This window comes from Telopea speciosissima, chromosome 10 (genome assembly GCF_018873765.1).
Source record: "Telopea speciosissima isolate NSW1024214 ecotype Mountain lineage chromosome 10, Tspe_v1, whole genome shotgun sequence".
Classification (NCBI taxonomy): Eukaryota; Viridiplantae; Streptophyta; class Magnoliopsida; order Proteales; family Proteaceae; genus Telopea; species Telopea speciosissima.
In genome coordinates, this window is record NC_057925.1 from 59,107,682 (window position 1) to 59,129,464 (window position 21,783).

The 21,783-nt window shown below is 36.9% G+C and overlaps 1 protein-coding gene across 1 annotated transcript; it reads left to right on the forward strand.

Moving 5' to 3' along the window:
- The first annotated feature begins 3,111 nt into the window (after positions 1-3,111).
- On the forward strand, positions 3,112-16,224 carry LOC122641916 (neutral ceramidase 2-like). The gene is made up of 10 exons (XM_043835250.1): positions 3,112-3,233; positions 3,568-3,962; positions 4,275-4,483; positions 5,591-5,944; positions 9,091-9,355; positions 9,445-9,715; positions 9,828-9,953; positions 13,104-13,167; positions 13,475-13,644; positions 15,618-16,224. The coding sequence occupies exons 2-10, from the start codon at positions 3,619-3,621 to the stop codon at positions 16,164-16,166; spliced, it is 2,352 nt and encodes a 783-aa protein (XP_043691185.1). The 5' UTR covers positions 3,112-3,233; positions 3,568-3,618; the 3' UTR covers positions 16,167-16,224.
- The last annotated feature ends 5,559 nt before the right edge of the window (positions 16,225-21,783 follow it).

The following is a 21,783-nucleotide window of genomic DNA, read 5'->3' on the forward strand; positions in this document are numbered from 1 at the left end:
TTTGCATATGTGAATGTCACCACAGCCATGTTGAAGATTATGACTTTCCAACCACTCGAAGCACTCCAAGCAATGTGAATCAGCATGCCCTAGTTTCCCGCACAAATAGCAAAAGGTCTCTAATCTTTCATATTTAAATTCCACCTCCGAGGCCATGTCTCTGGTCCTCTGTATCTTTGCCCCTCTACACAGGGGAAGTCGAGCATCAATCCATAGCAGGATTCTCACATAATTATGAATCTGGTTAGGACCTGAGCACACTTGTCCTTCAATGGGTTTCCCCGCTTTGGCTGCAAGCTTAGTCGCAATGGATAAGGTCCTGAAAGCAGGGGGTAGTCCATGGATCTGGATCCACGTTTTCATTATTGGGAAGATATCAAGACGGCAATCAATATTTGGGGACCATTTTTTAATAGAAACCCAGTGGCCAAGCACTAACCAGGGGCCATTATTCAATGCTTTCTGGACATCGAATCGATGGAATAGCTTGATAATAAAATAACCTTTCCTTTGAGGTTCAACCACCAGTCCTCCAATAGGGCACCAAGCTTTCAACAACGACCCCCTAACAGCTTCCGGGTGAGGCTGCTTGTCCGCTATAACCATTGCAACCAAAGTCTGTTTCCATTCCTCTCTCAGAGAAGCCATAACTTCCTCGTCAATGATAATTGGTTCGTCATCACAAGCATTGGAAAAATCACCCAGAAGGTCTTCCTCCATCTCATCAGTAGGAGTCATAACTCCACTCACAATAGTTAATGACCTGCTAGTAGGTAAGTGCTGGCATAAAGGAAAGTAAAAGGCAATGGAATGGCGGATGTGTGGTTGGGGAAGGGAACGGTGTAAGGCTTTTACAGCGGCAATGTGTCGAACATGTAGTGGGATAAAAAGCTAGCACTTGAGGCCAGGAAGAAAGGAGATAGCGAGAGTGGGCTCCGCATCTCAAAGAATTGTTTTTTTCTCCTAAAAGTTAGACCCCAAAGAAATAAGAAAATATCGATTTAATGGATCAAACCATGAAATTGATTACATGAAGGCAAATTTAAAAGAAATTAAAAAAAAGGGGAATTCATTGTTGACACCTTTAAGGTGTTTAATAGTATATAATTTTTGGGAGAATATTCTCTGTGCCACAGCGCAGGCTGCGCCCAGGCACAAGGGCAGCCTGTGCAGGGGGCAAGGTGGTCATTGCTTCCACCCCCATGTGCCTGGGCGCAACCTGCGCTGCGGCACAGAGAACAACGCCCCATAATTTTTTTAGCCTATGCCAGCACTCCCATGTGTAGGGGTGTCAATCGGTCGGTTCGGTCCGGGTTCGGTCTAGTTTTTTCGGTTTCAGTGTGGCTTTTAGGGATACCGAAACCGAACCAATAAGGACTTTTCAGTTTCAGCTTGGTTTCGATTTCGGTGTGGTTTGGTTTTATGTCGATTTCAGTTTATGATAACGGATTGATAGCGGTTTGGATTCGGTTCAATACCAGGTTTTTTTAAACAAGTTGGGTTCAATTTGTGACTATTTTCTTCTTTTTCTCTTTTTAACTACATAAAATATTTCATTAGCCCCACACTTAAAAAGGAGATCAATGGAACAAACATTGTTACAAATCAATTTCCTTATTTTTATAACCTCATACTCATTGATTTGTAACAATTTACCTTACAACCATAAACTTGCTCACTAATATTGAAATCAATTCAATTATTCATAATCTTATACTCATTATTTTTTTATCGATTTCATTCGATTCGATTTTTGGTTTGTTATTGATCGGTCTGGTGCGGTCCTCTTTTAGCCTGTCCCATCATACCCCAGTCCAAAACCAATCCAATAAGGATCGGTTTGGTTTAGTCTCAGGTTTTTTTGATCGATTTCGATCGATCTTAGCGGTTTGGGCTAGGATTTGACACCCTTACCCATGTGTCTGACACCCTTACCCATGTGTCTATCTGTCTCCTCCTCAAAACAAGGGGGCAGAGTGTCTTTTCAAATGGTGAGGAGAGATAGACTCATGGGAGTGCTAGCATTGGCCACACTTCCAAAGAGAGAACTTTCTCCCAAATATGAATATTATTAATAAGAAAAAAGTTTCTCTAAGCAATCAACGTATACTATACCAATGCTCTATGTCTCTAAGAAAATTGTGACTAATCCTAACTAGGTTTGACTACTTTATATATAATTATTGTATTTAAAAATTAAAAAAAAGAGACTAAATCCCAATTAGGTTTGACTAGGCCAAGTCATTAGGTTTTATGAAAGGCGAGTTGAGTTAAAACCTTAATTTTCCAACTGTGAATTCTAAGTACATATGCAGACTTGTCATTCTTACAATATCGAAAAAAAATTTATTAATAAAGAAATAATTTTTTTTGAGCAAGCGGCATAGATTGCACCAATGCTCTATGTCTCTATCTCTCTCCTCTCCACCCCAATTGACAAATTGTGTTCCATGCTCCCCATTGGTTGTCTCTCCAAACACAACACCTTAGTAATATGATCTATCTTTGTCCAAATTTCTGAAGGCTTCCCATTTCAAAATTCAGACTTCCAGTAATAGTCATTATCATATACTACATTTATTTTTTTTATTATAATTAAGGGAAAATCTTGTTATAATCAAGACTGATGAGAAAGAATTTAATTTTTTCTTTCTTTTGTCAATTTAGTATAACACATTTTTTTTTTAATAAAAATAAATTTTATAATTTCACAAAACTTGATTAATATAATTTTTTTGGATACTCTATAAATTAATATATTATTTCTCATCCACCTCTGTCCTCTTCCCTCATTCTCATTCTTTGGTCAGTTTCATGCCATTTAAGATGGAAAACAACAATGGTCATAATGACTAAAATAGCCATTACTTTGATGGTAATTTGCAAAATTTTCAGTGGCTTTCTGGTCTTAAAGGGTTGTGTTGAACTAAAGCAAGTCTTTTATAAGGAAAATTTGAACAGCGTCGAACGGTGGTTACCTGCAACGCAGATTCTTTCCTTCACTCCCCTGCAGACGCTGCTTATAAGGAGGGGCCAAGTCCCAAGAGCAGCCAATAGTTGTTTCTTCTCCTTCAGGCTAACAGGCTTCAACCCCAACTTCCCTACCCACCTACCTTTCTCTGCCTGAAACTTTTTGCCTTTTTAAAAGAAAAAATTTGGGAAGCGATTGAATCATCCCAAAATCACCACTACTGGGATTTCTTCTTCTCGGCTCAGTTGGTATTAGTTGTAAGGTCTGTATCTTCCTCTCTTCCTTTTGGTTTCTAATTATCTTATTGGGGTTTAAGTAAATTTGTTTGTTTTGGGTGAAATTCTTCATGTTGCATTTTTTTAGTGTCGCTTCTCGATTTATCATTATTCATCAATTCTCGGATGCTCTCTTCATCTGAACTTAAGGTTCTTCGCCGATTTTCTGAATTTGCTTCAACATGCAAGATTGCCATGCATTACTTAGATGCTGTTTCATGCAATCTTACCTTCATAACTTTTCGTCTCTTTTATTTTTAATCTGATTTTGGATGGGATTTGAAGAATATGCTCACTGAGTCCTTCTTTGTTTTATTGAAGGAAATGGCAAGAATTGAGTAAGGGGTAACACGTCTTCTTCATAGAGTCATTATGGGGCTCTTTTCTCTTCCCAATGGCCATGTTCAGAGGCTCTATGGAACTACCTGGTTCTGGGTTATGCTGTTGTTCTTGCTACAGAACGGCAATGGGATACTCTCAGCTTCGACTTATTTAGTTGGACTTGGAAGCTATGACATTACAGGACCCTCTGCAGATGTCAATATGATGGGTTATGCTAATATGGAGCAGATTGCATCTGGAGTTCACTTCAGGTTGAGAGCTCGTGCATTTATTGTGGCAGAGCCTCAGGGGAGCAGGATGGTTTTTGTAAATCTTGATGCTTGCATGGCTTCACAACTCGTGACAATTAAAGTGATTGAGAGGTTGAAGGCAAGGTAATTATGGTCTCACTATTTTCCATCTTCAAATTCTGGTGTTATTACACTGTGGTTTTTAATTGATAGTAGTAGATTTCTAGAGTCTCTTCCATGGTAGACGCAGAAGGTTTTACCAATCACAGCAATTGGTTTCATAGAAATTTTGAAAAATTCCCTTCCGACCTCATTTGGTGGAATGAGTGTTTAAATTGATTCAGGATCCATGATTCAACATACCTTAAGTCCTTTAACTTTAAGGATTCAGCCTTATATAGATCCTGATGATTCTGACTGGCTGGCTATTCTCATATTATGCTTTCCATTTGACAGGTATGGGAACCTATACAATGAACAGAATGTTGCTATTAGTGGTATTCACACTCATGCAGGTCCTGGGGGCTATCTTCAATATGTGGTGTATCTTGTAACATCTCTTGGATTTGTGCGTCAGTCATTTGATGCTCTTCTTGATGGCATTGAGAAAAGCATTATACAAGCTCATGAAAATCTCCGGCCAGGGTCAATTTATGTTGAAAAAGGTAACGGAGAAAGCTCATAATTTGTGCTGACATCACTCTTATGAAACAAATAGCTCAAGAATCAATAGAAAACAAGCTTCATTTTTTACTTAACTTGTTTATTTCCCCTGTTTAATGAGATAAGAGGTAAAGACTAATGACAACTTAACCTGCTCTTTATTTGAGAGAACTTTCTTTTAGCTCGGACATGGTTTAGAAGACAGTGACAAAGAAGAAACACTCTTTCTTGTTTGAATTTTCCTAGCTGTCTGAAGTTTGAGTTTATATTTCTTGAGCTTCTGGAGGTCTATTATTTGGATTTTCCAGTGCTTTTGTCTGAACCCTATGCTTTTCCAGATTCTGCCTGCAGAATAGAATGCCTAAGGCTTTGTAATTTTGTTCGTGGAATCTGAGTTCTTTGTTATATTTTCCAAACCATTTTTTATTTTTTGTTTCAATTTTTGAGGAATACTTCTTAGTTCCTTAATCATTGTCATAATCGACAATATTCTTGTATAATTATACAGATGGGCCATGTCCTACATGGACCCCTTCCAATATCATTGTGCTTGTGCTGACATGGGTATGCTGTAGCATATGAAGGGTGGAAAGGCTTGAGTAACTTGGGTTTCCCTAGAATCTGTTGTATAAATGATGAATGGTTGCACGGTAGTAATACCCTAAGAGACAGGCATAGCACTGATACTTTCTAATGTACATAAATAGCAGGATGTTAACTCATGATGGACTTTTAGGTTGTTGTGTGATGTAATGGCTGAAAGTTGTTGAAACCAAATCCCAAGCCATCAAGTTAGGATAAAAAAGGGCATACCCAGTGCACGAGGCTCCCGCCACTGCAGAGTCTGGGGATGGTTATAATGTACGCAGCCTTACCCCTGCTTTCACAAAGAAGCTATTTCCAGACTCAAACCCGTGACCACTTGGTCACAATGGAGCAACCTTACTGTTGCACCAACTCATCAAGTTAGGATATGGGGTTAAAACTTCATGTTCTCAAAAAGAATTCAGACCTTTTCCATTGTTATAGACTTCTAATAATGGTGGTTTCTAATTATTTGTACTTTATCCATTCTGATCATTATCTTGTTTTTGGGAATTTAATAACAGGAGAGATTTTGGATGCTGGTGTGAACCGTAGTCCTAGTGCTTATCTGAACAATCCTGCCAAGGAACGGAGTAAATATAAGTATGATGTTGATAAAGAGATGACTCTCCTGAAATTTGTGGATGATGAATGGGGCCCAGTTGGTAGCTTTAACTGGTTTGCAACTCATGGGACTTCTATGAGTCGTACAAATTCATTGATAAGCGGAGACAACAAAGGAGCTGCTGCACGATTTATGGAGGACTGGTTTGAACAGAATGGGTTTCTGGATGATGTTGAAAACCTGAACTCTGATACATATGCTGGCCACAGCATCCCCCGAAGAATTTCAAGCATTATTCCTAATCTTCATAACTGTAAGTAACTCCTTTGTTCATCTTACAAGTTCGTACAATAATACATCTTGGAAAGGCTAAAAGAAATAGTATATCAGTTGTGTCCTTGTTGCTAAGCTGCCTGTGACTTCCTTTACACTAGTGAAACCCAAAGTTCATGCCCAAGTGGTAGTCTTAACTATCTTAACTATCCTTTTGATAGATAGGTTGATTTTGACAACATTTATGCATAGCTCAATTGGGCTGTAACTTGACACAAGAGTAGAGGGTGAAACTTGACACACGGGTAGAGGGTGATGTGGGCATTCTGTCTACAAATTTTGAGTGTCGACTTAACTGCCATGTGGGAGTGACTGGATGAGAAAAATCTCTCCCTCATTATTACTGTTATAATCTTCATCATTATTAGATAAAAGGTAAGTGGGGCAGCTTTTGCTATGCTTAGTAGAATGATGGCCTGATTTGAGCCATGGCGGAAATGAAGAGAGGCTAATAGAGAGGTGAAACCAAAGTAAGGTTGGAGAACTCCAAGAAAGATGGCCAATTGATGAGTTGCAACCGCTCACCGAATCACGCTCCTAACTCAAATGGTTGTGTTGTTCTGCTCAAAGAATCATTGTGGACACAATTGCCCGCACTGGTTAGAAGAGGAAGACCCAGAAATACACTGGTACTTACATTCATACAGGTGCTGCATGGCTGTCGTCTGATCGTGTCGTGAGATGTTTGGTCTAGTTCAATAACAAGCGAAACCCTTGTTTTGTGTTGCTGAGACATGCGCCTAAGGCGAAAGTCTTTGGCGTTCTCTGATGTGGCCAAATCACAATTGAATAGATTGGGTTGGGGCTTGCTACCTGCCAAATTTTATGAGCCATCTCAAATAGATAGCTATATCATTTATTGGACATCCCCCTTGTATTTTCAGCTGTCCAAATTTTTTTCCAATACATCCACGTGTTGATGAATCTCAAAAAACTTTATTCTGCCACATGTCAAATTTTGTTTGGGTGAAGCTTCATTTGTGAATTGGGCAGGGTGGGGCCTATTGGTGCTCTAGATTTGGTTCCTGATAAGCTGCCATGTGGTAGTATGGATGAACCCCCCACCAGCTCATATTATTATTGTTGTTGTTGTCAAAGAGAGAAATCTCTCCACATGCCTTTTGTATAGGCTCTGTCATGAGCCTTGTTTTCTGCCACATGGAATTTCAGCTGGCACCAAAATTTTGTGGACCTATTGTCCTCATCACCCTCTAGTCACATGCAAGGTTCAGTCCAAATGCATATTACCACAGGAAAAAAGGTTCTAGAAAAAGTGAGAAAGTCAATGATTTTTAAAACAGTTGGGACTGTTAAAATTACATGTGGTGGGCCATATGGTTGAAATGGACCTTAAAAAATTGACTCATTGCTGATTTAGGTCATAAGTTATCAATATTATGGTTAAAACTCAAAACAGCTGATCCTGCTCATGTGGCAGAGAACCATGGCCTGTGGAGAGGGTTACCCCCCCCCCACTAGTATTACTAGAAAAAAGTGTTTTATTCTCTGGTATACAGGGCTTTTTTTTTTGTCTAGAAGCTAATTCTGCGATATAGAGGCCAATTTAGTCATCCTGTATGTTGGATGGATAGGGCATTCTTTAGATTGCCACATGTCAATTATTAGGGCCCATCACAATTGTATGGTGCACCATATGCTTGTGACTTTTTCCACTGGATTTTCTAATGTAGTCCTAGATTAGTAGAAGACCAACTAAGAGCCAATCAACCAGGATCTGTTATGAACAGGTAAATCGGCTAGGTCAAAATAGGGTTTTTGGTGAAATTAGGGTTAGGTTTTGGTGTTACAGTTATGTCAAATCAAGGTAGGGGAGTCTAACAGTTAAGGTCCTGAGATGTTTTAATGGAGGGAAGTACGCTGATTTGAATTAGCAGTAAAATAGGGATAGGGTTTTGGATTTTTGAAAAGAGTAAAATAGGGGAATCTAGGGTTTGGCTAGGCGAGAGTTAACCAAACTTGAATAGTTTTCTTAGGAGGGTATGAGGGATAATCGATCAGATTTGTAGACTGTTCTGACAGTTGGTTTGGGCTGTGGGAGTTTTAGGGTTTGGGAAACTTGAAAATAACAAGGGGTAAAGCTAGGGTTGGGGTTGTAGAGGATTACGAGAAGAAAGGTTGCGGTTGGGGATGATTCAACTCACTATAGTTGCAGAAAATCCTTGGCAGCAGCTTGAATACTTGAAGAACTTGAATAAAAATCAGATCTTGAACTTGAACTTGGAGGAGATCTTCAAAGAACTTAAGGAGAGCTTCAAAAGAACTACCCGGGCTTCACACCGTGAGGTGTCAATTGGATCAAACACCGATCCCACCAGCCTTGGTCAAAACACAAGACAAAAATCTTCAATGGAGAAGAAGAGCAACAAAAGTTTTTCATTAATCAAAATTCGTTTACAATGCTTGCTCCCCTTACAACCTTATATAAAAGACTCAAAAATAGACTCCTACGCTAAAAAGGAAAGGCCTGATCCAATCCCTAACCTATTTGGTAACCTAAACTGACTAGAAAAGGGAAATAACAAAGGAAATAGAGTTTGGTTTATCCAAAACTTGAAACAATTAGAGTTTGATGTGGACAAACATGTTCTCAAAATATGAGTGAGAATGAGATTGCGAAATAGGAGATATACCTTCCTGATAAGAAATTGCTTCCTTCTTTCTGGACAAGGATAACCTTTCCATTATAATCATCATCATCATTACTTGCTCCTTCTATATGATTTTCCAGTTTTACCCATTCCATGTTGTCCTGATGAGGGAGAAATTAATCAAAGTATTGAATTTCATCAAGTGGACCCATTAGACGATTCCTCCTTATACTCAATTTCATTAGTAATGCTTGTCGTCTTCTTCTTATCATTCAAGCTATGCTGCTGGTTAGACTAATTAAAATTTCGTATTTTCATTTGTTTCAACTGTTACTAAAACTTTAAAAATAATGAAGTACGAGTTTAGATATTTTGAGTATCTATATAATCTATTTGTTGGAGTGCCTTGTTCACTACATCACAGCAAAGACACATAACACTATGACTTTATCAACGAAACACACTAAGAACTTTGCGTTCACATATGTTATAAATTCATAAAACCCATTTCATGCAGATGACGAGTTGAGGGATCTTGCTGCCTCATATCAATCTTCTCGCGGGAGGCCAACAACCAGGATGTTGAGTATTTCTAGTCGTGTTAGGAGCGCTCTGAGGCAGGCTGAAAGGCCTAGATTTGTATCTGCTTTTTGTCAGTCAAATTGTGGTGATGTTAGCCCAAATGTGCTTGGTACTTTCTGCATAGACACTGGACTACCTTGTGATTTCAATCATAGTACCTGTGGTGGGAAGAACGAACTCTGCTATGGCCGAGGCCCAGGGTAGATATTTCTCAAATCTTCTTAGATTTCTCGCTTCACATATTTGATACCTATGTCAGTATTAAGTAGTTTCTCTCTTTATCTGCCAGTTACCCGGATGAATTTGAAAACACGCGTATAATTGGAGAAAGGCAATTTAAAAAAGCTGTGGATCTCTTTAACAAAGCATCTGAGCAATTGAAAGGCAAGATTGAGTACCGGCACACCTACATAGACTTCTCCAAGCTTGAAGTTACACTTCCTAAACAGGACGGAGGTTATGAGGTGGTCAAAACATGCCCTGCTGCCATGGGGTTTGGTTTTGCTGCAGGAACAACCGATGGACCTGGAGCTTTTGATTTCAAGCAAGGAGATGACAAGGTGACTTGGGAACATTAGTTAATGGACTAATGCAGTCTTTCTTCTTCTTCTTTCTGTTGTTACATGGATAATGTGAATGCTATATGGTGATTGTTATTTTGATGCTACTCAGGGTAATGCGTTCTGGAGGTTGGTGCGAAACGTATTGAAAACACCGGGTAAAGATCAAATCAATTGTCAAAATCCAAAGCCTATTTTGCTTGATACCGGTGAAATGAAGGAACCGTATGACTGGGCGGTGAGTCATGTACTGTTATTTTTGTACTTGATGTTTATGGTTTATATATAGGGTGGTGGGGAAAACTGGAAATGTTTGATTGTGCCCCTTGTCAAACTAATCCATAAATTACAGGATATTTGTCTGGATATTTTATTTTTTCACTAGATTATATTCATCACTTCCCAAGAGGCTAGTAAGAAACATTTTACTCAATACCATAATCTAAGAGTCTTTGTTGAATTGATGTAGCCATGAGTATCTAAGTCTGACATATATACATGGAGTTTGATGAAGCAATTACTACTTTGCTTAATGAGAGTTAGCCAATCAGGAGGCCATACCCTAGAAATAAAGATCAGCAAGAAGCCTTCAACCACAGGACCTTATTTGGGTTCTTATGATCAATCTTGGGTTGGAAAGAGTACGATTAAAAAAAAAATTATTTATTGGATTGCTTTTGTTCTCTGAAAGTATAGGGGGTGGTTCTAATTCTTGAACTCTTTTTTTTTTTATCAAAAGATTGCCGGCTAGTTATTTAGGTAGGATGGTGATGCCTTAATTTTTAAACTACCTAATGAACCCCTCTCAGTGCAAGTAGTACTAACTTGAAAGTACAAATGTTAACAAGGGAAAGAGCTCAAGAATTAGAACCACCCCTGTATACGCATCGTGTAGATCCCCTATACTACACTGCCGCTGTATATGGCCCTCTCACACTTTCTCCTCCCTGACATGTGGACCCTCCCCTGTATATGCAATTATAAGTTGCCACCCCCTCCCCCCCCCCCAAAAAAAAAAAGGATACTGCCAAATGCTGTTGGAGAAATAATGCTGCCTGGTACCGCACACACACACATGGAATATCAAACGTACAACACTCCCCAAACTCTATCTGCTGGTTCAGCAGACCACTACTTACTTCCTCGTTCAACATAGAACCCTGCTTGTGCAGCTGAAATTGATGATCTATTGTAGGTTAAATTTCGTTTCTGATGCCTTGATTGACTGAAAGTTTGAAGTTTGGTAGTGTCAAAGTTGAGTCCTATTTACTATTCAATGATTTGACTTGAAATTTATAAATATTTTTTTTAATACATATCAATAACTAATTTAAGTTATTAATTTATAATCCTACAGTAGTTTCATTTTCTTATTTCTTCATTATTGTTAATTTTTTTCCTCAATAGATAGTTATTTTGGGTTAACAATAGGCGTCCAGTCGCCCGCTTTGAGTGCCTTGGTCGCCTTTTTGGTTTCACCTTGCTTCCAGGCCCCCGCCAATGCCTTGGGTCGCCTAGACACTGTGACAAGTATGATACTAACAATAGTATTAGGAAGTTAATATGCAATAAAAAGTTAATTTCAAATTTAATTATCTAATCAATGAATAATTTTTTTATTATCATTGTTCTAATATAATTGTTATTAGAAATTCCCAACTAATAAATTTATGTTTCTACAATTTCATGATTATCATGAAAAAGTATTTAGTAATTTGTTACTTCCTATTATTTTATTCATGATAACTCACAAAGAAAATTCTTTTGTAATAGTATTCCTTTAGTTTATAATTGATAATTAAATTAACATATAATTTTTTTATTTGTTATAATAACTGAAAACTTAACAAATAATTCTTGTACTAGCTTACATGCTTAGCAAATTTTATTCTTATATATGAGCTTCCAATGTGACAAATCCACAAGGTTTTGAAGAAAATCGAACTAAGAAATCCTTAAAACTAGAAAAGGAAGAAAATGATTTAAAATTGGAAATTGGTTAAATGGTTTTTCAATTTCTTACTTGAAGCGTGTACAAAAGTAAAGGAACAGCTTCTTCCGCTGTCTATTATTATTTTTATAATCATCATCATCTGCCTCTTCATGGTTTATTTTGTCAATTATTATTGATGACTTATGTTGATAAACTCAGTGTCTAGTAATTTGTATACTCATTAATTGTTTGTTTTCTTTCTATTTAGCATCCATGTTGAATATCATAACATTTTTTATTTAGTAATTATATGTATACTAATTACTATCCCACATTCTGTTGTCTATTTATTACTGTTCTGATTTTCAGTCGTTTTCTACTTTTTACATATTGTTTTAATTTAGTATCTTTAGACACCTTAATTTATTTATTCATTGTAATCTTATGCAACATCGACTTTCATTGATTTCTGTTTTTTATTTTATAATAACTAAAGATAAATTTTCTCATTATATGTGAAGATAAGTAAAACAACGACTATTCATCCAAAAAAACAGTACAAAATGATTATATTAGTTGTGGTATTATTGTTTAGTACTTTAATGTTACTAAAAAAATATAAATAATGGTAGTAATTTATTCAATTACAATTTATTATTCTTAATTCTATTTGCACTTTTCAATGTAATGGCTTCTACTTTGCTGCCACTTTGTGTTGGATATGCAAGTAACCACTCATTTTGACTTAAACTCTAAACTGTAACTTCTCTACCAAAAAAATCCTAAGAAGGAAAAAAAACCCTCCAAATGGAACCTCATTTCTTCAAATAGAGATCCCCCCCTCCTTTTTTGGGTACTTCTTCAATAAAGATCTAATGGTCCCTAGAGGGATAAATTGAATGATGTGAACCAGAAGGGCTTGTTTAATCTATTCATGCATAGTTTTAGGATTTCAAGTTTTAGTTTGTCACCTCTCCCTACCCGCCACCCACCCCCCCCCAAAAAAAAAAGAAGGAAAAAAAGGTAAAAAAAGAGAGTATCATATCCTTAAATGGTACACAAACAGAAAGAACAATCTGAAGCCCCTCCTTGGAGCTTTCCAGCACCAGAGCCTGATTTTATAATTGTAAGGATATCCATTGATGTGGAGACCAACTGCCGAACAGTTTGCCATTTCAGTTCTATCCAGAAGTATGGTATCGAAAATCTAAAAAGATCTTGCAAAATTTGATTTTTTGCTCAGATGTGTTGGTTTCTGTTTGTCGAACAATTTTAAAGACTACCTAGCAGGACATTTGATTTCCTCATTGATATTGATAAGACCACTTGAAGCATTTCCATTGTGTCTCATTGCATAGTTAGTGTGTTTACATTCGCTGCAGTCTTTCGTCTTTCAATTACTACTACATAGTTGGGATTACTTATGAGGATTCTGTTTGACCATGTTTTGTGCAGCCTTCAGTACTTCCAGTTCAGATTCTGAGAATAGGGCAACTAATCATTCTCGGTGTACCTGGAGGTTGTTCCATTTCTTTTTTCTTTATATTTGTTCCTTTCCCTTTTCTATTTCTTTAAATGTATTGATTTTTCTTCAGAGATCTTTTCCACTCCCTCTTCACACACGCAAGCACGCGCGCACACACACACACACAGATGTAATGGTCTGTCACCTTGTGTTAGTGCAGTAACATTCTCCCTGCATTAGTTATGCCATTTTTTGTGAAGAATACCATGGCTGGAACATTATATTAGTATATACTAGTTTTCTATTAGTTTCTTTATTCTCTGAGCAAGTCAATTTTTTTAATGTATTGGTTCACTTACAGAGTTCACAACAATGGCTGGGAGGCGTCTCCGTGATGCTGTGAAGTCGGTGCTTACTTCTGGAGCTAATGGAGAATTCAACAGCAATGTGCATGTTGTTATATCAGGCCTGACAAATACATATTCACAGTACGTTACCACATTTGAGGAGTACGAGGTGCAGAGATATGAGGTAAGCTTTCCTGCATGAAAAACCTGGATCTTAGATTCCATTCTTAATTAAAGAATATGCGAGCAGCTTGCTATTCCAGGTTTCTGTGGAAAATTTATTCAGGTGGGTGCTTGAGCACATTTTTCACGCATGGTTCTCAAGTGCATCCATCTGAACCATTTAATTGGTGTATGGGGCATGTCTCTGAAATAAATTATGTTTCCCAGATACTCATCCTTCTCATGTTTCCATGGCTCTCTGTTCATCATGCATCTTTTTCTCACATTTTATCCAACATGTAGAATGTAGGGTTTTATATTGTGTGTGCTTTAATATTCTAGGTTAGGACTCTTAGGTTCTTGGGTTATATGGTATAGGGAAAACAATCATCAGTTCTTTTTGTTGAGAAACTTTTTAGCATGAAGTTTTATGGTTTTTTTTCTTTGGGGGGAGGGGGATCCCTTGGTTGAATTAGGTTTACATAGGTTTGTTGATGACATGAAAAGGGGTTTCAAGATAGGCTTCTTGAATAACTTTAGTAACTGATGACTTGAACCCAGGAAATAAAGTTCAAAAACTAGTACCATGATCAAGATTCAAGAAAGATGATCCGGGGAATCTTACCTCGTCCCCACTCAGTGCCCCCAGCCTTGATCAAATATAAGTACCAGGATTAACCTTTATACAAGCCTTCAATGAAACCACTCTTCCCAGGAACACTTGTCACCAATTCACCATATATCATTGCAACATATGTTACTCTCAAGAGATACTTCATTCACAAAGTCACCTTACTTATGACAGTTTGGTTCTATATTTTAACACTTGTGGGTTGTTGGTAGAGCTTTTCATTTTTTTATATTAAGTTTTTGGGAAAACAACATGAAACTTAGACTCCTACTTGGACTCAAATAAACTTAAGGGAGAGACTTTCCAAAAGACTAATTGATAATCTCAAAATAATATTTCTTTTGAATAAACCTAAAGGAAGAGAGATTTATAATGGAACGGGCTGTGCATCTGTTTGATCTTCTGTTGAATTTCAGAGGACTACTGGTTCTGTCTGCACCAACCATTTAGCAGCTAGTAAAAACCTTTAACATGGATTCTGAGAATTATGAAAAACATGGCTATAAATAGAGTTGATTGGCGAAACACAAACCATGTAGCCATCTATGCTTCTATGCCTTGGCTTTTTCTGAAACTTCTAGAAGTAATTTGATCTGAAACTTCTAGTTGATTGAGTAAAATTGTTTGATTGGTATTTAGAGTTTTTTTCCATTCCAAGGTTGGCCACCCAACTAATCTAATGGCCTTGATTATGCAGGAATTCAGTTTTAAATTATTGGAAGTACTAGTGCTGGCCGTTTCTGGCAGCTGTCCATTTTTAGATCGTATATACTGAACTAATGAATTAATCGCATGTTTGCTCTTTTAGTAATGACAATCAAGGTATGGGTGCATTTGTATCTCAGTTAATGGTTTGTTTTCATGAAATTGAACAGCTAATTATTGACCAGCTTGTCTATCAAAAACCAAAAAAAAAAAGGTAATGAAATATAGGATAAGAAGAAGGAGAGATTAATAATTGTGGGAGGGGATACTGTAACACAAATTGCTCATGTATGGAAAAACATATATATTTGGGGAAAAAAATACTGGGAAGCTGTATTTGGTTGCCACCTTGAATACTTTTCGTAGTATTTGCATTCATGAAATGATATTTGAAAAATTGATTGAATTTTAGTAAGTAAAAAGTGAAAAGGCCATTTTAGGTTTGTACAAAGTGAACATTACAGCATTACTATCGCTTGATTCATATTTTGGTGATGAATTGGAATGTGTCCATATTGGTTGAAGACTACTGTGTACTTAATACTATGAAAACGAGACCATTTCATTCCGTTTGACAACCAAGTGCAGCCCAAGTACAGTTCGTTGTGTTTGATTTCCATACATTTCTCAATTCTTATTGATGCTATTGTATCCCTCAGGGTGCCTCCACGCTGTATGGTCCGCACACTCTGAGCGCTTATATTCAAGAGTTCAAGAAGCTTGCACAATCTCTCATCAGTGACCAAACTGTTGAACCGGGTGTAGACCCCCCAAATCTCTTGGACAAGCAAATCAGCTTTCTAACACCTGTCGTCATGGATGCAACCCCGCGTGGTGCCCAATTTGGGGACTGTTGCACTGATATCCCTCAGAATTCCACATTCAAGAGAGGGGACATGGTTTCAGTTAAGTTTTGGTCGGCTTGCCCTAGAAATGATCTCATGACAGAGGGGACATTTGCCCTGGTGGAGTTTCTCCAAGAAAAGGAAACATGGATACCAGCTTATGATGATGATGATTTCTGCTTGCGCTTTATGTGGTCTCGTCCGACAAAACTAAGCACTCACAGTCAGGCAACCATAGAATGGAGAATCCCACAATCAGCAATTCCAGGTGTGTACAGGATAAGTCATTTTGGTGCCTCAAAGAGCCTTTTTGGTACGGTTAAGCATTTCACAGGTTCCTCCGGTGCCTTTGTAGTGGCATAGGTGATGAGCAATGTAAAGCATCTACTTAGTTATGTTTTTTATGCTTTGTTTGTGACAAGGAGTGAGTATGTGTATATTGGGTTTTAACCTGGGGGGAGCCAGGAGGTGTTCTCAGAACACATTTGTGTATGTACTTCTTCATATATATGTAATGGTAGTTATAGTTGATGCAGCCCATCAGTATTACTATACTGTTATATCTTGCAGGCAGAATTAGTCAAATTAGCCTAGTGATGATGAGCCTAATAACTCTCTCAACTCTTGGTCTCTAAGAGAGTAATGTGTTTTTGGATGGAGAACACTGATCTTAAAGACATTTGAGAGGTGCTTTTGATTTGTGTCTTTATAATAGCTGAATATTTCATGATTCATGATCCTTGTAATTCCCAGTGTGATCCTCCTCTGTGTTGTCATGGCGAGATTATCACCACCATTGATCAGATCATGTTCAACTGGTTATGTACTGTTTGATTGGAATGCTGGGATGCTGTCAGGGAGGCCCGGGACATTGAATGGGTAGCCTCCACTGTTTGTCTCTCCCTCTTCTGTGATCTGGGGACAGTCTGGGAAGATAAAACATGGGTTAGTGTCTCACTCAGTGATCCCGGTTATTTCTTTGCTGCATCCCAAAAAAGGGCGTACCCAGTGCATGAGGCTTTCGCCACTGAGGGGTCTAGGGGCTGTAATGTACGCAGCGTTACCCCTGCTATTGCAGAGAGGCTCTTTTCAGACTCGAACCTGTGACTACTTGGTCATAATGGAACAACCTTACTGTTGCCTTATCCCGGTCTTTGCTGTGTCTCACTTTAACAAAGATTTGCCTTTCTTGTCCATTAATGTTATACGCTATAAATATCTTCTAAGTCAAAGATTGTTTTGGAATTAGAAGCAACAAAAAGAATGAGCAACTTGACATCCAAAACAATATATAAAGAACCAAGGACGATATAAACAATATATGCAGAACACCAATACATGGTTGAAATGTTTTACTTTGTTGTTCTTCTTTTTATCAATTTACCTTGTTCATACTTCCTGGAATTTTTTTCGGGTTAGTTCTTGATTGTTCTTCGTTGAACTTTCTAGGAGATCTGAGTATCATATATTTGAACATGCTGTGAATTTGCTGAGAAAATTTTGAATGTTTTTCTTAACTTCCCCAAGTAATTAATTTCTAAGGATGAGGAATGCTACTATTCCCATATCTGAACACTCATTGCAGATTAAGGTAATCAAAAACTAGAATACTTAATTACAGTCATCTATGAACTAGGTTTAATATTAAATGAAAATCTTGCATCAATGAAGAAAGTCAAACTAGACAAGATTTCTTACTCCCAGTCCTAGGGTATTCATTCTTTTATTTAATCTTTTAAGCTTAGTACATGGAAATGGTTAAAATATTTAACTTTACTTAAAACTAGACATTGCCAAGCACATGCTTTACATATCTTAGATTTGATCGTACTTTACAATCCAGAATCATAATAAAGAGTACGTTTTTCTTGTATCAAAGTTATCCTTCAATTTATGAAACAAATAATGGATGACAAGTTCAATTTTCTTTAGGTCATATCTAGTTTTAGTTACTGTGCCTTTATGATTCCTCCCTCCCTGGGCCATTAATGAAAGTTTGGAACATCAATGACTGGATCGTCCGTTGGAATAGAGCTAAAATACTCACATCGATTAGTCTGAAACCTTGGGTATCTTCATAAACTACTTGTTCGAGCAGTTAGGTTGGAATTTAAAATGATATCTGAGCCTCATGTGTCTTTCCACATGCATTGTTATTTCGCTTTTATATCTTTTGCATGTCATCTTTTCTTCAAAACGCAAATCTCTTTCAGTTTTTTTCCCTTTTTTTGAAAAGATTCAGGTTTAATATCATGACATTAATAATCTAAACCATCCAATCCAATCAAAGACATTGATTTAAGGTACGTAGTCTATATTTGCAAGATTGCTTGGAAGCAACGGAACAATAAAAGAGCTGGCCGGTATGCCTATCACATAAAGGCTAGTAATTCTTGGCGCGCTACAATCCAGAAGAAAACAGAAAATTTGATTGCAACCGTTTGATCCAACATTTCAGTTAGTTATAGTTTCAGTCTTTCATTATTTGTTCACAAATGATCTAGTCTTTGTTATTTTTAGGTTTTTCACACATGGATCAATACATCATAATGCGTATAACATATTCTATAATTATTTTCAATATCTTTTAGATTTAATTAATTTTCACATTAATATTAGTAACTTTTTCAAAATGTGAATGAAATTTGATAGAAGCATAAAAAGATAGATATTGGCTTTATTTCTAGGGTTACTCTTTTAAGGAGCTTTAGTCTTTAGACCAATATTCTTTTTAATGCTCTCAACATTGGTTAGTGATAAAATTTTAGGCTAAAATAATTGAACTCAAAAAGGAATTAATTGTTTATAACTCAAAAATAAGTAAACAAATATAAAAGTTAAAGAATTTTATAGTATCCTCTAAGTTTAACCAATTGAAAATTGATCATTAGTAATTTTTATGCAATAGACTACATTTAAAATTAAGTTGAACGTCATAAAAAAGCTAAGCTGATTACCTGAATGTCATAATCATATTAACTTTTAAAATATAAATTTATTTTATATCAAAATTCATTATTAAACACTTGTAGGTTGTAGATGGAATTTCAAATGAAGTACGAAACCAAAAACAAATCATCTTTTCTTTCAATTAGAAATGAAATTCTATGCAAAACGGTAGGTAATAGAAAATTGACAAGAAAAAGCTATTTCAATGTGAAAATTAGTTAAATTTAATTCTCATTTTCAACTTATTTTAGAAGCTCTTTTTTTTTTTTGCCTATTACTAAAATAACTTTGAGGATAAGACAATGGATAATCAAAAGAAGGTTACAACTTTTAACTTCATTATTTTAGTGACAACAAGGTCCATCTCATTTTAAATATGATAATTAAATTCCATTTTATTGTTCAATCAAAATATCATTGATAATAGTTTTATGGGAAAGAGATCTCTACCTGGGCCTCTAGAGCCTTTTGTGTCTAGGCGCAGGAGTCACACGGGCCACACGACCAGATAGCCTTCTTTTTCCATAGTTTATATTACTACATTCTTTATGTTGTGAGCCCCACATATCTTTGTATTACTTTGCATCAACTCTACTTCCAAATAAATACCTGGATTAAAAATTAATTTTACATATTCTTTTGTTTCATTTTACTTTACTTTGTCATTGAACCTTTTATTTTACTTCACTTCCAACCAAGCTAGTGAGACCTATAAGTAATATAACACTAAAATCTAAAAGCTAGTATTGCATTGCACTTGTTGGTCCACAGAAATGGCAACTCTTGACACTAAACACCATATCCAATTACCATCCTTTTACCTTTCTGTTTACTTTTCTCTCTCTTCTTCGATCATGACCTAGGGTTGATCAATTTGTGGACCTTACTATGGAATAGATTTACATGCATTCGTTCCTTAGTCAGGGATCTTGGTTGGGAGAGAAAGATATATTTAAGTTGGATTCATACCACATGATTTCATATCAGATTCATATCCAAATGAATCAATTTTAAGATTCATTATAAAAACATAAACATTTTATCTATCTAAATCCAACTTTTTCAATAATTAGAATCTTTTCTCGAAGTGACTTTTTGATTGGACTTTTGTGTCATCGTTAATTTTTACCTTGTTATAAAAGGTTGAAAATACCCTTCCCCATGTTAATCAAAGGGTTTAGATCCCCTAATTGTAGTGGAAAATTTTGTCAATTCCACCTTGAATTTGAAAGAATCAAAATGAAAATTATGAAGACTTTGTAACTCCATTAAGTGATCAGGCAGCAAGTGAAAGACTCCATTCCGCCATTCCAAAGCAATTAATCCATATTGGGTTTTCAGAGTTCAGGTCGATTCCAGCCGATTCCGATCGATTCGGGTGGACTCAAAACCGGTTGGATCCGATCCGGGTTTAGATTCCAAGTTTATAAATCTTGCCTAATTGTAGTCTGAGGTGGCAAGCTAGGTTCTTGTCTATTACTTGATATCTTTTAGTGCGTGCGTATGCATGTGCATGCGCATGCGTGAAGTCGTGAAGGACATCGGATTATGGACCCGACCCGCTCCTCCATTTGAGCGACATGTTGGGATTAACAGCTTGTAATTTCTCTCTTTACTCACCATAAATATTTATATTTATATTTATATTTTTAATTTTTTTTTTGTTGTTGTTAATTTTCTTTCTTTGGGATTAGTATCGCTTAACCTAGCTAGCTAGCCAGATAAAACGACAATGACTTATATTAATTAAATGAAAAATTAATATTGTATGAATGGTATACATGGTGAAACCCATACTAATTAAATTAATTAATTAATTATTTTTTTTGTGTTATATGGATCGTAAAACCTACAACTCCAAAGGGCCAAAAAACCCTAACCCCAACCTAACAACCCTAACTGGAAGCCTATTTAGAGAGGGAGGGCCTAGGGTGGGCAAATTGGTGCACGTGCGATTACTTTTGATATCGAGGAGGCACGAGCACTTCCGGTTATCTCTCCCATATTGCCTTCTTCTTCTTCTACTAAGTTCTCTTCTTCTAATTAGTAACTCTTCGATCGAAACACTCTGCCATCATAATTCAGACCCTTTCCCTTTGGATTTTCGAGCACTGCTTTTGGAGCAGCGATTTGCATGGTTTGCTCAAATGGATAGTTAACCCCTCACTCTCCATCATACTACAATTTTACCCCTCAAGTTGCTGCAATTCGGATCCTCATTATTTCGGCCCAATCAGTTACTAAATGTGTCGGGTTCAAGCATCGTCTGATTAGTAATCGGACATTCACGGTGTAAGGTAGTTGATTGATAGTTGTACGATTGGAACTAACCCGATATTGTGATTGATCGATGACTAACCTTTTATAATCCGATTAGCCTGTTTAAACTCATTTAGCCCAATTATAGACCGCTTAAAGATCGTATTTTATTCATTGAAGGACCATTTATAAATCAATTAATCAAATCGCCCCTTTTAAAGCCTGATTATAATCCAATTATCTTGAGCCTGATTATGGACCAAAAATCGACCGACCAAATAGAAATGTGTGGATGCTTTAGCCTATGAGGTGCAATTGCTTAAATGGACGGAAACAATGTGGAGGATTAGGACTCCCACTCTTTTGCTTTCTTTCAGTGGAACTTCTGCAGTGACTAGGGAGGATGAGCCAACCCCTTGGACTGAGTGGTTGAACTAGGGTTTTTAAACCAAGAATTGGCAACAGAATCGGTTTGAATAACCCTAGAATTGGCCTGAGATAGTAGAAATCGGGGGAATATTGATGTGGATATTCTGGTTCCAAAACCGGTCTTAACTAATTCTGATTCCGATACAAATTGGTCGATTCCTAATTTGACTCACCCATTTTTTAAACCATGGGTTTGAACAATCAACTTTAGATTTTTATATTTTATTAGGTTCTGTTGCGTCAAGAAATCGTCCGATGGCCCCTTCGAGTGTCATGACCTGCAAAAGGACCTTGGTGACAAAGAAGAACCGGTGTGGTTCCGGCCTAGGACTCTCTGATGCCT

Bases quoted from the DNA above. Each gene is read 5' to 3' on its own strand.
- LOC122641916 (XM_043835250.1), top strand. From the start codon at position 3,619: ATGGGGCTCTTTTCTCTTCCCAATGGCCATGTTCAGAGGCTCTATGGA. The intron at 3,963-4,274 runs GTAATTATGGTC...TCCATTTGACAG, and splicing joins ATTGAGAGGTTGAAGGCAAG to GTATGGGAACCTATACAATG. The intron at 13,645-15,617 runs GTAAGCTTTCCT...TGTATCCCTCAG, and splicing joins ACGAGGTGCAGAGATATGAG to GGTGCCTCCACGCTGTATGG.